We start from the raw sequence: 16,419 nt of genomic DNA on the forward strand, positions 1-16,419 counted from the left end.
TTTTAAACTTTAAGCTATTACTTTATACTAAACAAAAAATGTTAAAATGTCCTTCTTCCTGCTTTAAATTATTGGCCCCATCGCGGCCCCCCATGTCAAATTAGTTTACACCACCACTGTTGAGCAATACTATACATACATACATCTACTGTGGATACAGTTTAATGAAAAGAGAACATTAGTTGTTGAAGCAGCATTTGTTTGATTTAACTTACTTTACTTAAACAATCATCCAATTCCCTCCTGGTTTATAAACCACGTAACCTGTATTGGATTTGGTGATATAATTGTTTAATACTGTATCATATGTAATAAAGCAGACTGCAACAAGGAGTGTCTTTAAGTGTTTTTTCTTACTGTACTCATTTCCAAACCATAGCGCTCTTTCTCTGTCTTTCCCTGTGTCTCTGTCAGTGCTTGTGGTTGGGTCTGTGGTACTTTTGTGGTCTTTTTGTTTCAGAGACTACATGAAGAGCTCAAAGCTAAGCGAGAAGATAGCATCAAGTGAACACGGTTCTGTCTCTCCTCTCTCCTGCACACAGGAAAGGGTCGCGTACATTCATTGAGACCCGAACAACCACCAACTTCACACTCCTCAATGGCAGCACAGGTGTGCATGTGTGTGTGTGTGTGTGTGTGTGGCAGAGAGAGGACGCGACAGCAAGAGATACACACTTATAAAACAATATATAGAAAAATAAATATCTGCTTTAAATCAACTTTGTATTTAAGATGATCACAATAAAGCTTGTTGCTGCACACTGGTGGCAGTTCAACAGAAACTGAATGTGATGCAAGTTTACACATCAAAGGTAAAAAAGAAACCAAACCCTATCACTCACCTACTCAACTTCCGCAAAACACGATATTGACAATGGATGTACAACACCCACTTCCAAACCTCTTTCTCACTTTTCCATACCTCGTTTACACATACGAGCATTTTGAAATCTGCACACACGTCATCTGTCATTGGATAGACACACAGCGTTTGGCATCAAAGCTAAACCCAGCTCATTCCTGTTGTTGCAACAGTGCTCTGGAGCAATCATCAAAGTGTCAATATCCTTTGGATGAATTTGGCATTTAACTGTATATACACATTCTATAAAATCTTTATGTATCATTTTATAGACAGTAGGCAATAAATCAAAAATGTCTTCCCCGCTGTTTATGAAATGTTTTAATAGATGCCTTTAATAACATACAACACGTGTTTATGGTATAAAAAGAACAGTCACCACTATAAACGATTGGAAATATAACATTTTATTGATTTAACATAATTATGCTCACAGAAAAAGGAACGTAACAATGCTGTTTTAAAACAAAAATGCAAAAAACACAAATAAATAGCAAAGACAGGAAAAAGCAAATGAGCAAATACTTGATTGTAAGCTGTTTAGTGATCAATGTTTTTAAATAAACGGATTAGGTTCGGCCTGTCAGGAAAAACTGCTCTGTTATGTACGCATTTCAAGACAAAAAAAAGCTTCAGATTGAAAAGGCACCTGGATAAATGATGATGTCCCCTGCATTATTGACGAACCAAAAACATATTATATATTAAAGTAACACAAAGAGTTTAGAATGTAATGTGTTGCAGCTCTGGAGCTGTCTTGTAATATATGTAAAACAAAAAATCAATATATTACAATATGTTACATGGTTGCTGCCCTTGGACACATCAACCTCTTCTCTAACCGGCGCACATTTCGCTGTTAATGAAGACGGCATGTTGTTAGCGGAGGTGATTTTCATGTCCTTCGTGCTCCACTGGACGTCAGAGCAAGTCACTGAAATCAAAAAGATGAGTGTGAGTGTGTTGGAAGTATGAATGCTGCATAAGTAACCTGGGATTTTGGCAAACACATTTAGCACTTTTACTAAGGCCTAAACAAGTCTGGAGATCAAAATAAATGTTGTTATAACTATGAATACATGTATTAACACAAATGAGGTACATACCTTGAGTCAGGTATCAGATGTAGATGCAGTAGTTTAGGTCATCTACCGCTTCCTTAATAGTTAAAGACAAAAGAAGGGTTAGGGTTATCTTATTTTTAACAAAAAGGAAAAATAAAGGATATTTCCTCCATTTGTAGAAATGTACTTACTTCGCAAAGTGGTGCCGACACTTTTTGGGTAGCCCTATGAGCAAGAAAAATAACACTTAAGTGATACATCAAAACCTTATCAAACTAAGTGCTGAAAATCTGGATGAATACTCACGGCTAAAGTAGTACAGCGTGCCAACGAGAGTTAGAACCAGGGCTGCGATAAGTCCAACCAATGGCCAGAAAACCAGGGAGCCACAGCCATCGACTACAGCAAACACACAGTACATGTTTAAAATAAATGTATCATTGCTTACTTCTTGTAGCCACACATTAAGATCTATCATTTCATGTTTACTTTTTTCAGTTTAACATTTTCTTTTCCAAATGACCTCTTCTATTGTATTTACATCATCGAAATCTGACAGGGCACAAGATACATCCAATCCCTATTCATAAAAGAAAGTGCTTTTACATGAAAAGATCACAATTTTAAAATACAGAGCATCATATCAATTACACAAACTTAATTTCCCTTTAAACCTTTTGTTGTGTTCAAAAGCTGTTACCGTCCATGGTGTTCGCGGGTCAATTTTGACCCATGATTTATCTCAGTCCAAAACACTCAAAAATAATGACTATCATCCAATATTGTTTTAACTACATCATAACTAACTTACTATGCATTCATAACAGTACAAGCCTGTTGTAATTTTTTAACATATTTAAGTAAAACATGTGATTCAATTCACTCATATTTCCTATAGTGAAGACAGTGGAACATTACGTTATGTGACTATATTAGACTAATATTAGAATATAATCTCCCCAAACAAAGTTTTAAATTATTGTTACAGTTAATGAAGGGGGTGGGGGTGGGGTGTCTAAAGTCAAAGATGAATCTTGATTGGGCCAAATGTGACCCAGAGTCACCCAAAACAAGTCTGCTGGGTCTCCCCAGACCCGAACACCAAATTATACACTTTTGTTTTTAGAGACCTTCAGACTTGGCTAAAATTGTCAAAATCAGTTTTGTAGTGTTTATATAGCTGTTGTGGAGGATATCATGAAGCCTTGTTCCATTAAAAAAAACTAGAGCGTAGTTATTATATCATTTTAACTTGAAACGGGAGACCAGAACACAACATAAGGGTTAATAAAATAGATAATAACTTACCCTGTGGAGACTTTTTGCAGCGACAGACTGACTTGACGGTCGGTTTTGTTTCAGTTTTTATTTTTTGAGGGGTCACTGTCAGATAAAGAGCAAACAGGAAAAGCAGTTATAGCTTAACAGCAGTGAAACGAGAATTTAAAGAAACTTTTATGGTGCAGAGAGGGAATAAATGAGAACCCAGTTTTATCTAACCTCTCCCAATTGTCTCATCAGAAAATAATCTACAGCAAACTCTCTGTACAGTACTTCATGTTTGTTGTATGACTGTGCGTGACTCTCTAGTACAGTCGGCTAGTGGACAGCTATTCTTCAGATTTTTCTTTCATAATGATAAACAAACTCTAAGCACACATCTAAATACATTCGATTAATCTATTGACACTATGTATACTTGATATGTGATCTCAATTGCATTGACCATCAATACATCTGGTTCATGTTGACAGACGGCACCAGTCAGTCAAAAAGAAGTACCAATCCCAAAGTGAAAACTATATTGCACTAATGTTTCTCATGCAAGCCTGTTACATGTAGACGTCTCTCAACAAAAGTAAAAACAGCCGTCACTGAGTTTTCTGTTTTTAGCGTCCACTTAGTCTACCTGGTTGTATTGGACCGCCGCAGCCAAGGGAAACAAGACAACCTCTAAGAAGCTCCAGGGTTTTGGTCAGAACTGACTCTTGATAAAACATCACTTTTTTTTTTTTTAAAAGAAAGATAGGCTAGTGGAATGTGGAGTTTGAATGAGTTGATATAAAACGACAGGAGCATGTGAGACCGTCTCCCCTGGATGAAGTCAACATTGCTTGAAGCGGCATACGATTACTTTTGAAGTCACATCTTCATTGTACAATACATTTGAATGTAATTAGTTGTCATAATGCAGCAGATTTAAATGCAGATATGGGGTACTGATCTGCATTTCCTCCTTTACATATTTCTTCCTCCACTTGAATTTGGACACTGAAACCCTCAGGGCCGCATGATATTTCATTTGCTTTCAGCACCGTGAATGAAGCGCTTGAGATTTTAACCAACAAACCTCCCGGCAGGAGAAGAATCCCAGGCTTCCAGGTTTCATTGTTTCTCTTCTTCAGGACACAAGAATAAGTTCCTGTGTCCTCTTCGGTCAAATTGATGATCTGTAGCACAAAGAGAATCTTGCTCTTGCTGATTAATTTGAACCGTGTCTCGTCCACTCCATTCCCGTGTATCATCCGGTCAGCATGGTTGCCCTGGCCGATGAACTCCATTTTGCTGTTGTTGGAAATGCTTCGGAACCAGTAGACGGAGTCACAGTCGACATTAGCGCAGTCACACTCAATAGACGGGGAACTGAGGATCGTGGGATAAAGAACAGTGAGGGGTTCCTGCAGCAGGGTCTGGCTCAAACCTAGGAGTGGAAATAGAGATATGATTGAGATTTCAAAAACCACATTGAACAACTGCTAAAGTCCAGTATGGGAGTTCAGCCTCAACAGTAACAGTCAGGGCTCTAAAACACTTCAACGAAGTCAAGGCCGAACACCTAAACTCCTTAGAGTTGTATGTTATCCCGACAGGGTAACTTTTAAGATGTCTCAAAGCAAGTTTTCGATCACTTGCTGTGTACATTTTTAAGTCACAGCGAAAGGCACTCTTTCTGCCGAACACAATAAGGCTAATTGTGAAAAATGTAAAAGCTCGGACAAGTATTCATTCTTCGTGCTAGGCAGAGGATACATTATAAAATGTTGTAGAAACACAACAACAATCACCAGAAGTGTTGCAAGAATGGAAATTAAGTTGAACTATGAAGACATTTGTTGTACGTATTTCAAACTGTGACATTTTGAAAATAGTGCGGATATATGTGGAGATTGCGTTGCCATTTATCTTTAAGGGATTTCATTTTAGAATCAGTTCCAATGCCTGTTTTGTGTGTTTTCAAGTCAGAAATGTAGGCATATATACCTGTTGCAATCACTAGTCTTATGAAGTATGTAAAGAAAGGCGGAAATTCAAAGGCTCCCAATGTACGAAAGGTTAACTCAAGTCGTATAGGGACTGATTTGTTTAAATGCACACATTACGTAACGTTTAGGATTGCGCCAAATTGTTTTAATCTTAAATCCAACACAGTAGAAATACCTATATATCAATGCCTTAATAGAGCTATTATATATATTGTTAATAAACTAATTCTAAGGAAATATACAATCGATACTGACCTACTGAAAAACACAAACAGGTAGAGTATTAGCCTCATCATTTATCACCACGGTACCTTCAATCCATATTTGAATACATTGATGTTAATTCATACAAAATATCAATAACTTATACCAGTATATTTTGTACTCTTATGAGATATGAAACAAATGTAACATCCGTAGCCATTTAGCTATAGATTTTACAAAGGCACCAAAGGCATAAACTTATTAAAACCTTGCCGTCTTTTTGACTATTAAAAAATAACCTCAACTGTCAGCACAAACTTTGGTTAGGGCAGTATTTGATTAATGTAGACATCATTTAAGATAAATCACTGGAGCTTAAGTTTGAGTAGTCAACAACACATCCCTCGCTGCAGGCCCTAACTGAGTTATGATGAGAATAACACCTGAGGCTTGAGAAACAACTGAGAGTCTTACCCAACGTCCACAGAGAAACCGTCCACAGTGTCCATGCCAGCGGAAGCAGGATCATTTTGTCCAGTCTCCAGTACGTGTGTTCGTACGCGTCTGTAGCTCTGTAGCCGAGGGACGCTGCTGATACTTTCTTTTCCTGCTGTCTATCTGTCATATGATGGGAGGAACTGAGCTGAAAGGGCCCTGAGTCGTCAAGGGAACACCCAAGTGTGACACACACAGGGCCTATCAGAGTGGGCCGTACACACACACACACACACACACACACACACACACACACACACACACACACACACACACACACACACACACACACACACACACACACACACACACAAAGCAGTAAAATATACTTCATGTGTGCATTAAACAGACAGCTGGCCTATTGTGTACTGGATATCCGAACAAACACGTTTCGAACATTCTTGACTCCCCTCAAAAACATACCTGACATACATACAGTGATGCCAAACATCTGAAGACGTGGTAATGTCTCATCAGAGTTTATATCATACCACATCAACTCTGAAAAAAGTTGATATTCAGGGAGCAGCAGCGTGCAGGGCTGTGGTCTCTGCCCAGGTGCATGACCTAGAGCTCAGCAGAGTCCTACATATGCAGCTTCATGCCTTCCTGCAGAGCACGGAGAGGGAATACCAGCACGTGCCTGAAGCTTAACTACTCGAAACGGAGGATCAATGATAAAACCTAATCCAAGATTTTCCAGATTATTGTTAAATATACCTACTTCTTTAAATTGGCGTATACTTGGCTTCTTTAGCGTAAGTATGGGGTATAAGTTCATCAACACACACATTAAGAAAGCACTCATTCACATTCTGAATATTGTCACTTCTCCAAGGTACATTTCTATTAATTCAATCACAACTAATACTTCAATAATTAAATCAATTGTTTTCAATTAATTAAACTAGATAAATTGATATTTAGTTTGAGGTTTTTCAGTTCAACTATTAAAACAAAAGTGCATTTCTCTAGTTGACTACTTTCTTTTATCCCCAATGCTTATACAGATAATAAGAAGACTTTTGTTTTATACATCTCCCTAACAAAATAGAAGATTAGTTCTTGACAGTTGAAGTTTTGGCAGTTTTGTAGCAAGCGGTCTTGCTACAATTCTGTCCTGAGTGACAAAGCAGGGTTGACAGGCTGATGTACGGGGGTACGTTAGATACATCTCATCCCGCAGCTACAGACGTAGCACAGGAAGAGAAGAAAGCAAAGTTCACTTTTGACAACATCTGACTTTGGAATGAGTCTATTAGGACAATTATTTTCAGCGTTGTCTAATTTGCCTAATAATTGATGAATCAGAAATCAGTAATAATACAAAATTCGATAAAAATCACAACTTCCAAAAGCAGGGGGTGTTCAAATTATTGCTAAATAACAGTCTAATAAATTGAGGAACTTAATTCATAATTATAAAACAGCTTGGACTTATGAATGGTATTTTCGTTCCATGAGGGAATCAGCAGGAAACTGATTATCAAAATAGTTGTTGATGTATTTCATTTAAACGAATTCACTTTTACATAACTCAAACATTTTACAATTCAGTTGCGTTTGGATATTCTCTATACCAGGGGTGTCAAACTCAAGGCCCGGGGGCCAAATCCGGCACGCCACTTAATTTGATGTGGCCCACAAGAGCTTGCAAATAATATAATCAGTTTATTATAAGGTTACATGCCGCTTTACAGGAGCACGGTGCCCATAAACTACATGTCCCACAATGCATCTCATTTTTCTGAAATGCGCACTGAACAGACTTGCAATTATTTGCCCTAGACTTCTGCTTTCAGACGTAGTTAATTATGAAGTTATTACCCTAGATAATAATCCAATGCAGAGGAAATATTGTAAAATAATACATTATTTTATATATATAATATATTTATCTATGTATATTTATATAGTCTTGAAGTTACCACCGGCCCTTTGAGTGCAACCATAATTCTAATGTGGCCCGCGAGGAAATTGAGTTTGCCACCCCTGCTCTATACTGTTGCTGATCTCGACTTTTACCAAACAAATTCTCCCATTAATTTTTTTAGCAGTACTGTATGACTTGCACAGATACACTGCATTAGATTGCTATTCATATCCGAATGAAACAATTCTTATATTGAGTTATTTACTCCACATGAAAGATACATCTCCCATTTAACAGCTAAAGAGAGGACTGAGGGTTCAACTGTCTGGTTATGCCTTGAACTCTCCATGATGAACCTAATGATCACTTACATAATGAGTGTTGTCTGTGGATTGTCTTGTTTCTGTGTTATTTAGTGTTGTGTGAAAAGTGAGGGCGGAGAACGGTCTGGTGAGGGTCTTAAAGTCGGAGGATGTGGGCAACTTATACCTCTACGGGGGTCTACGACACGAGCGAGATAGGGAACGAGACCACAGGATTCTTTGAAAACTCAGAGGGTTCAGGGGGCTTCAGAGCTGCTCTACACCTCGCCGAGTTGTGAAGCCTTTGTTTGTCTGCTGCTCCGACGCTTTAAGTCAAAGCTGCCTTCATTTCATTTCTCTACTGCTTTCAACAGAGTTTTATGAAAAGTTTAGCATTTTCAGACTCACATTATGTCCATGTCTTAGTATGTGTCACAAACGGTTTAGTGATTGTCATTTGCAGAGCCTTACCTAAAGTCCGAACTTCATGTAAGAGGCTTTTCATCCTAAAGGCCTCTACAGAAGTCTTTGCAAAAGTTATTGAACGTTAACGCACACTAGCAAGCAGTTTCGTGCATGTTTTTGATTTACTGCAACACTTTGCCTTGATTCCTGGTTTAATACTCCTGTTCAAACACGCCACGTAATGTGCACCAATCAGCTCCCAGGATCCTAGTGTGATCAAATATACAGCAATACATCACACAAATGCCAAATGTCAAAGTAAGTAGACAGACTGTCAAGAAAGTCTTCTACAAATAAGTACAACATATGTGTTTTAAGGATATTTAATTTGTGGGCCTGTTTTGGCAGTTCTTTATTTAACGTATTGTAGATATCAGAATACATAAGTCTGAGTGCATAATTGCCTGCCAACCTAAAACTTTCCACAAAATATCTTTGTTTTAAGCCAAAGTAGGTAAGTACACAGCCTTAGATAGGACATTGCATAGCACTTATGGATAAAGAAGGTTTGAAAAGTGGTCCACAAACCACCCAGCAGATAGTGTAAGAAAAAAGAGTTGTTCAAGGACAATACATTCTTTTAAAAATAAGTTTGCTGTGCCAAAAAGGCTCGCCTAGCCTCCGTGTTTTGACTCTTAGGGATATCTTTTAACTTTTCAGGATTTATTAAGAACAAAATGTTGTTTGGAGTGGATCCTTATGAGTTAAGAAGATGTTTCAGTCATCTTTAAACTGCCCCCGTACAAGTTATCACAGACTGCATGTGAACATATGAAGTTTGTGGAGAGCTGTCCTCATTCGAACTGTTGCACCTGTCTGACCCCAAACACTGCATGGGCTGTTTGCAAAAACATCCCAACACATGCACACACAGCACTACAGACTGAAGCAATGTCTTAGTATTGTCTTTGTGCAATAGTTGTGATGAGAACCAGAACAGGTCATATTTGCATCTTTCTAATACAGCCAACATGCGCTGAACCCATCTATGCTGGCCTCCTTTCAGCAGATGTTACTCTGAGTAAAAGCACACGGAGCTTCAAAAGAAATGAAAGAACTGCTCTTCTAACCTCTGTGTGCTTTTATTTGCTTTACTGATGCTGAGTGAAGCTCGACAGTGCCAACCACAGGCTGCAAAAGGCATCACAGTCAGCAGCTCAGACAGAAACATATCGATGTGTTGAGAGGTGAAGAGAACTTCCTGATCACTTAAAATTAAGACAAAAAAAAAAGATCACCAGTAAATAAAGATGTGCAAATGAACTAAATCAGCAATATAATTTAGTGTCATAGAGAAAAATAAAGTATTATAACTGTAAGAATTTTCTTCAAACAATAAGAGAAACATAAATGAGCTAAACATGGCTAGCCAGCTAGCACACCTATGGAGAACAACACTGTCAGAGTAGAAAGTAAACACTGCTTTGTAAACTGCTAATATTTATAACTTCTATGTTTGGCTTAAAATGTCAGCAGCTCAGCAGCCCAGGATGGAGTCGTCCCACAGCTTCTCCTCCTCTGTCCTTGTGTCTGCTGTCTCTTTCGTTTTCTTCTTCTCTTTCTTATTGTATTTAGCTTTGGACGTGTCTTGTCCTCCTTCGCCCTGCTCAACATTCATTTCAGCCTGAATATGTTCCTCTGTCTCTTTCCTGTTGTTCATCATGTCTCCTGGCGTCAATTTGTCCATCACCCTTTCCCCTCCTTCCGCTTCGAGGTCCTCCTCCTTTAATTTATTTTCCCGTCTTCTCCGCTTGCCAGGAGTTTTCCCCTTTTTCCTCTCTTCCCCCGACCCTCCTGAATCCTCTCTTCTCCCCTCCACTGAGTCATCATCTCTCCTCCGCTGCTGCTTCCTCCTCTTCTTGTCCTTATCTGAGTCCTCATCTCTTGCTCTCCTGTCTCTCTCTCGTCTGGATCTTTTAATCCTCCTCTTTTCTCTGCGCCGGTGCTCGCTGTCACCACTGTCGCTGCTGCTGCTGCTGCTATAAGAGGAGGAGGAAGATGATGATGATGAAGTATAGGAGGATGAGCTCGACTGCTTTCTGTGCCTCCTCTTCCTAGTGGGCTGACTGGAGAAGAGAGGAGGACCTGGGAGGGCTGGAGGAGGGCGTTTGTAGTCCCAGCCATGGGACAGCCAGGAGGGGCCCTGATACGGAGGACGCCACCCTTCAACTGTGTAGTGACACCCAGGGCGGGAGGGGTGAGGAGGGTGAGAGATGGGAGGGGGGTTGAGCCTGGGCTTATTCAGTTCTAATATTTCCCCTTTGTTTAAGGCTTCCTCTTCTTCACCCTCCTCCTGTTGTGTGACTTGCCCGGCCTTGGGCTTGATTCCACGAGCTTTCTGAACCTGAATGAAATCTGCCAGTTCATCCGCAAACGTGCTGTAGTCTTTCTGTTGGGATTTGCAGAGGTGAACCACCTTCTTCTCCCTGGAAGACAACATGGAAACAAGGAATTAAGTAGATATGCAATTGTGTAATGTATGCTGATGTCCCACTTACACAGAAAACACAGTAATAACAATAATTGGTAAAAGCAAAATATGTGAAATATCCTTTCTAAAGACTTTACCTTGTTTGGTAGAGATCATTTTAAATAAATCCCATCATGGTCATTTGAATATAAATGAAGTAGTGGAAGGGTGTGTGAGTGCAGTGTTGCAGATATCATCTTACCTGATCTGGTGTTTGTTCCCCTGCATGTGGGCCTGGTACATCTCCACAGAGTTAAACTGGATGCTACACATCTGACACATCAGGGAGTCGGCTGTAGATAACAGAGAGTGGGTGAGGTGGCAAATGAGAAGGAAAATTCAACTTCAATAATCGAATAAAGCGCCTCATAATCCTTTCTTTGAGATTCTAGTGAGTTTCTTACTTATGTTTACAATCATATTAACAATGAAGAATTCTCAACAAAAGTCATGTTATACAGCTTACAAGTGAAAAAAAGGTTAAGAACCTGACACAAGAACTAAGGCTAACATTCTGTTACACTGTATATTGTCTAACAAACTATAGTTCGACTACCGGCTTACACCAGTTTATTTGAGAAGGTTATCAAGCGAACACCTACCTGATGGGACAAGATGCTCACTGCTGATCAATGTTTCGCTTCCATTCAATTTCGATTTGATTATGGATATTTCGGTAACAACACAAATATAGCTAGTTATGAAAGAGATTCTAAGATAACTTGTGCTGTAAAGTGTACAAGGAACCCTCTAGCCTCGTATGACTCTTCCTGCAGCGGTCAGGCTGTATAGACACAACAGCCCCCGGTAGACCAGCACACTCACACAACAATAAAGACTACGACACGCCTGTTGTGAAATTACACCAACTTGCATAGATATAAAAACACAAACACAGACTACGACACCCCTGATGTGCAATAAAACTTGTGTGCAATATGTACATTGGAAATGTATTATGAATGTACTTATACATTGAAATAACTTTATTTTAAATATTATGTGCTGCCGTTTCTAATAGTGTATTATTTTATGTGTCTGTCTTTCCCTTTCCCCTCTGTGGGACACATAAAGTTATTCTGATTCTGATTTTAAACATCTATAGAAATATTAACATCTACATCAAGAATGGACACATGTGCCTCTAGGCTCGGCCCCCTCTCTGTAATGTGAGACGCAGGAACCCGTGTTACCTTCTTGGACATTGTCTCCGAGGTCTTTGAGCAGGTCCTGTCTGGCCTGATTCCTCTGGTGTTTGCGTCCATTGTAGTGCTGAAACGCCATCTGGGGATTGTTGAAGGAGGCGGCACACAGGGTGCAGTACTTGTTGGGGTCCTTCAGATCAACATCCTTCTTCGGTGCAGTGTTGGGGGCCGTTGGGTCTAGAAGATGCTCCGTACCATCCTCTGGGAGCATCCTGCCTACAGCTGTGAAGAGAAATCATCCATTTAATACATATGTGCTGGACTTTCTGAAATGAAAGAATATCACCCCCAAAATATCCATTTGGAAATCAATTACACACCTGTGTTGTGAATTCATGAAGAAACTTTTTTTTTGTACACCAGAGAACAAAACATTTTTTAAATGAAAAAGTCTCTAGAATTGATAATGAAATTTGCAGAATAAGTAAAGTCTCTATTATCCTGTTTTCTGTTGATACTGCACTAAATTAATTCAATTTATGAAGAACTTGTTCTCTTTTTGAACACTCTTCAAGAATTGTAGTTTAAGCAGGTAGAATAATTCATATATAAATGATTATTTTTGTAATGATGACTTTAAACAGAACTTAATCTACTGCTGGTTTGTAAATAATATAGATTACTTATTTACTTTTCCATCACACATCACACACTTGCCTGGGGCCTGAAGACCTTGTTTGCGGAGATTTTTGGCGTGGACTTTTCCATCATAGTGGGATTTTGCCACAACTTGAGAACTAAACACCATGTTGCACAGCTCACAGAACTGGTCCTTATCCATCGTCATGGTACGCTGCAAAACAGGAACAAGACTGAATTATCAAGAGACAAATACGTGTTTCCTGAGGTAGTTTGTAAAAAAAGAATAAAGAAGAAAACAAGATGTCATATGACAATCCTTTAAACCTTGTGTGTACCTCCTATGAAATCATATCCTACAGAGAAGGATAAAGATATGACCCTCAGACTGTAAAGAGTAACATCTCTCAAAGCGTGCTGACCTGGGGTCTTGTGGACTCTTGGATCTTCTCGGTTCTCTTGGCCTGCAGGTACACTCTGAGTTTCTGAGCATGTTTCTTTCCCTGCAGTTGGGGGATAAACGAGAGATATTATTACAAAGGCTCAGACCTTGTCAGCTCATTGAAACGGCACCGCAGTTCCATGAGTAGCGCCTGGAAAGCAGCACACACCTCGTAGTGGGACACTCGCTGAGATTCGTAGAGCAGCGCAGCATCACACACATGGCAGTGGTCGTACGTGAGGAGACTCTTCAGCAGCTCCTCTTCACTCTTGTCTCCTGTGAGGCAGAATACTGTTACAGTTGAGCCGCGGAGAATAACACGAAGGATTATTTTAACATGATTAACAAGCAACAGGCTACTAAATTATCATATCTCATTACATTCATTCATTGTAATCGATATTAGATTGTAAAACAAAACCAAAATAAAATCGGACTGTGTCTCTACGTGAGCTGGTTGTGGTAAATATGGTGATCAACTAGCTTTTGTAGAATTAGAAGCTGCAGAATAAAATGCTAATACGAACTTTTTTCATTATTTGAAAACGTGAAAGGTCACAGAACAAGACAGCAGCATAAACAGCTCTGCATGCAATATATAGTGTAACAACATTACCAGGAAATGTATAAATGATATTTAATTCCACATTTAATTAAGCTGTACCAGCACCATAGGACTGTATTTAAAGTAAGTCGAGTTTATTGTTAAACATTATTTGTATATAAATCTGCTAAAATCATTCTTTTGGATAGGGATAAACGTTGTGCTTCCAATAATACAATTCCTAAATTGTACAAACAAATACTACTTGAATTATTCACTCAACTCTAACCTCCTTCGTAACAGTAAAACCTTTTAGCACTCGTAGCGTGTTGCTACAATGTCAGAAATCGTGGTTTCATGCTTGACTGAAATATTTCTCGCATTTCTGCATTCTTTGTATGCAGAAATATCACCCAGTTTGTCCTTATAGCATCAATAATGTACATTGTGCTCTGCATATTTTTTTACTTCAAAAACATTTTTAACCAACAAAGTAGCAAAACTGTGAAGAAACTGAGAGTTTCAACTTTAAGGATTAAACAAAAATGTCATCAATGCATAGGAACTGAGATGTTACTGTGATTTGTTTGCTATCCTTGCTCTAAAAATATTCATAAACAATAACATGGTTTGTTGTGTGGTTTGACAAGGTGTGTTGCATTGAGCTAATCAAAGAACATGATGGTGAGGAGTGGAACTGTATGAATACAACTAAAATGACATTAATTACCGAATTGCACAACAATTACCTTACCATATTAATTAGGCTAATACAAAAAATAGTAAGACAGTTAGTGTCTCAAATTGTTTTATATACACAAAAGAACTCCAAAATAAATATTTATATTTCTGAGGATCTATTAACACTATTGACCAAATATGTTAAACTATTAAAACAACAATTAATTAGCACTTTGATTTATACTGCTGACATATTCATATCTCCTGATTTTTTTTCTACTCACATGCTTGTCTTGAAAGCATCAACTATTCTGCTGGTTTTAGAGATCAGCAGAATGACAGCTGATCAGCTGATGGGGGCTAAGTTCCTTCAAAATCATTACCAAGAAAGATTAAAAGACTGTAGATTCCGCAACAAGCTAAAGCTTTTCAATCCATTATTTTGATATGTAGACATGCACTGACAGGATTACTTTTTTAACAATACAATGACAATAAAGAAATGTAATTTATTTGACTGATTCAAGTCGGATAAGCCATTACCAACTGTTGCCAGGGAAACCTAATTTAACGTCAACACTGAATGGAATTAACATTTGGTGGCCTATGCTAGCTGCCAAAAAAGCTAACCTTAACCCGTGAATGACATATGACTAAGGTTTACAGGGAGTTTGGTTTTGGGCGTATGCTGACACTAGCTTGCAAGACAAGTGACGTTAGCAACTGGCCAACCACTCCCGGACCTCTGGAAATAAATAACGTTAATCTTTTAACTTTCTATTGTTTCACTTTTAGAGTTGTCCAGCGTTACAAAGGGCTTTTTATTATTATTATTTGACGAGTCATATACGACCGGACCGGTTTCAGAAGCTCTACTGCTAACGTTTGAGCTAACGTTACACAGTTGACGTTAGCGCATTTAGCTAAGCAGTTAGCTCACTCTACTGTTGAGCCTGCTAGCCAGTTAGCTAAAGAAGCTAAATGACACCGTATGGCTTAATGTTCACGTTGTAGATAAAACTCACCTTCAACCTGGGCTCTATCTGTTTGAGTGTTTATTACTTTGTCAGCACCTGTGGCAGAAGCCGCGTTAGGGGTACTAGTTGTGTTATTTTGAGCCTCTGACTCCGCAAGCAGCGGAGTACAGACACTTCTGTCGTCCATGTTTTGGCTAAGCTGCTTGGTGCGGGCGCAGTGACGTCACGGTATTATGGAGCCCATCCCTTGTTTACAGAAATTCACTTTACAGTATCTGTATGTTTATACAAGACTGTACATTCTATATACATTGTGCTTTAACACATTATCACTGAATTAAAATACAATAATAAGCCAAAAATAATATGTAAATCTTATACTTGCAGTTAACACATTTCCTACACATCAGAACGATTCGCAAGAACCTATTTACCTATGTTTTCTATTAGATTAAACTCGTAGGCCAATTATCGGTAGACATTACGATTGTGAGACAAAAAAAAGCGATTTGAAATTGTTTATTTTCAGCTCCTAATTTTTTTTCTTTCTATTTTTTTAATGGTATTGTTGATTTTTGTTGCTTACTTCCCTTATTTATACATAGAGAATTTACATTGACTGATGATTCAACGGACAATTCTCAGAAAAAGGTCAATTTAAAGTGTATTTATTAATAAGAAATTAAAATTAACCACACTTGATTTAATGTATCGGATACACATGACTGAGATAAACTATGAACAATTATCAAAATATATTTGATACATGAGAAAAATAAATACATTATTTAAAAAAAATATCTACAGTAAAGATGTAAATAAAACAATAATATCCTTGGATTGCGGTCAATATGCCTTCCGTGCATTCTTGCTCAGTGTACCAGCAAACCAAGACACTGAGCCAGCATGCAATACCAAGAACCTTAAACCAAAAAATCAAAATTGAACACAGTCTTCATGGATTTTAAAATTGTTTTGCTACTTCTTCCCCAA

General features: G+C 38.5%; 2 protein-coding genes across 3 annotated transcripts; both read right to left on the bottom strand.

Annotated features, from left to right (window-relative positions):
* Positions 1 to 1,260: 1,260 nt before the first annotated feature.
* cd8b (cd8 beta) lies at positions 1,261 to 6,125 on the bottom strand. The gene is made up of 7 exons (XM_010793739.1): positions 5,868 to 6,125; positions 4,277 to 4,627; positions 3,235 to 3,309; positions 2,233 to 2,325; positions 2,118 to 2,151; positions 1,969 to 2,020; positions 1,261 to 1,796 (listed from the first exon to the last, which is right to left on the bottom strand). The coding sequence occupies exons 1-6, from the start codon at positions 6,016 to 6,018 to the stop codon at positions 2,011 to 2,013; spliced, it is 714 nt and encodes a 237-aa protein (XP_010792041.1). The 5' UTR covers positions 6,019 to 6,125; the 3' UTR covers positions 1,261 to 1,796; positions 1,969 to 2,010.
* Positions 6,126 to 8,855: 2,730 nt separating this feature from the next.
* Positions 8,856 to 15,620, bottom strand: zmat1 (zinc finger matrin-type 1). Of its 2 annotated transcripts, none has more exons than XM_010793738.1 (7): positions 15,475 to 15,620; positions 13,394 to 13,500; positions 13,205 to 13,285; positions 12,861 to 12,996; positions 12,192 to 12,425; positions 11,201 to 11,291; positions 8,856 to 10,954 (listed from the first exon to the last, which is right to left on the bottom strand). In XM_010793738.1, the coding sequence occupies exons 1-7, from the start codon at positions 15,611 to 15,613 to the stop codon at positions 10,006 to 10,008; spliced, it is 1,737 nt and encodes a 578-aa protein (XP_010792040.1). In that variant the 5' UTR covers positions 15,614 to 15,620; the 3' UTR covers positions 8,856 to 10,005. The 2 variants fall into 2 exon arrangements, with proteins under 2 accessions (XP_010792040.1, XP_010792039.1); XM_010793737.1 differs by having other exon boundaries at positions 13,394 to 13,515.
* Positions 15,621 to 16,419: the final 799 nt, after the last annotated feature.

The sequence above is a fragment of the Notothenia coriiceps genome, unplaced genomic scaffold (genome assembly GCF_000735185.1).
Source record: "Notothenia coriiceps isolate Sejong01 unplaced genomic scaffold, NC01 NC01_scaffold00037244, whole genome shotgun sequence".
NCBI classification, from domain to species: domain Eukaryota; kingdom Metazoa; phylum Chordata; class Actinopteri; order Perciformes; family Nototheniidae; genus Notothenia; species Notothenia coriiceps.

Coding starts and splice junctions, on each gene's coding strand:
- cd8b (XM_010793739.1), bottom strand. CDS start 6,018: ATGACAGATAGACAGCAGGAAAAGAAAGTATCAGCAGCGTCCCTCGGC. Junction 4,628..5,867: donor GGTTTCTCTGTGGACGTTGG/GTAAGACTCTCA, acceptor TTCCACTCCTAG/GTTTGAGCCAGACCCTGCTG. Junction 2,326..3,234: donor CTGCAAAAAGTCTCCACAGG/GTAAGTTATTAT, acceptor TGTTTGCTGTAG/TCGATGGCTGTGGCTCCCTG.
- zmat1 (XM_010793737.1), bottom strand. CDS start 15,613: ATGGACGACAGAAGTGTCTGTACTCCGCTGCTTGCGGAGTCAGAGGCT. Junction 12,426..12,860: donor ACAAGGTCTTCAGGCCCCAG/GCAAGTGTGTGA, acceptor TTCTCTTCACAG/CTGTAGGCAGGATGCTCCCA. Junction 11,292..12,191: donor CGGAGACAATGTCCAAGAAG/GTAACACGGGTT, acceptor TGTTATCTACAG/CCGACTCCCTGATGTGTCAG.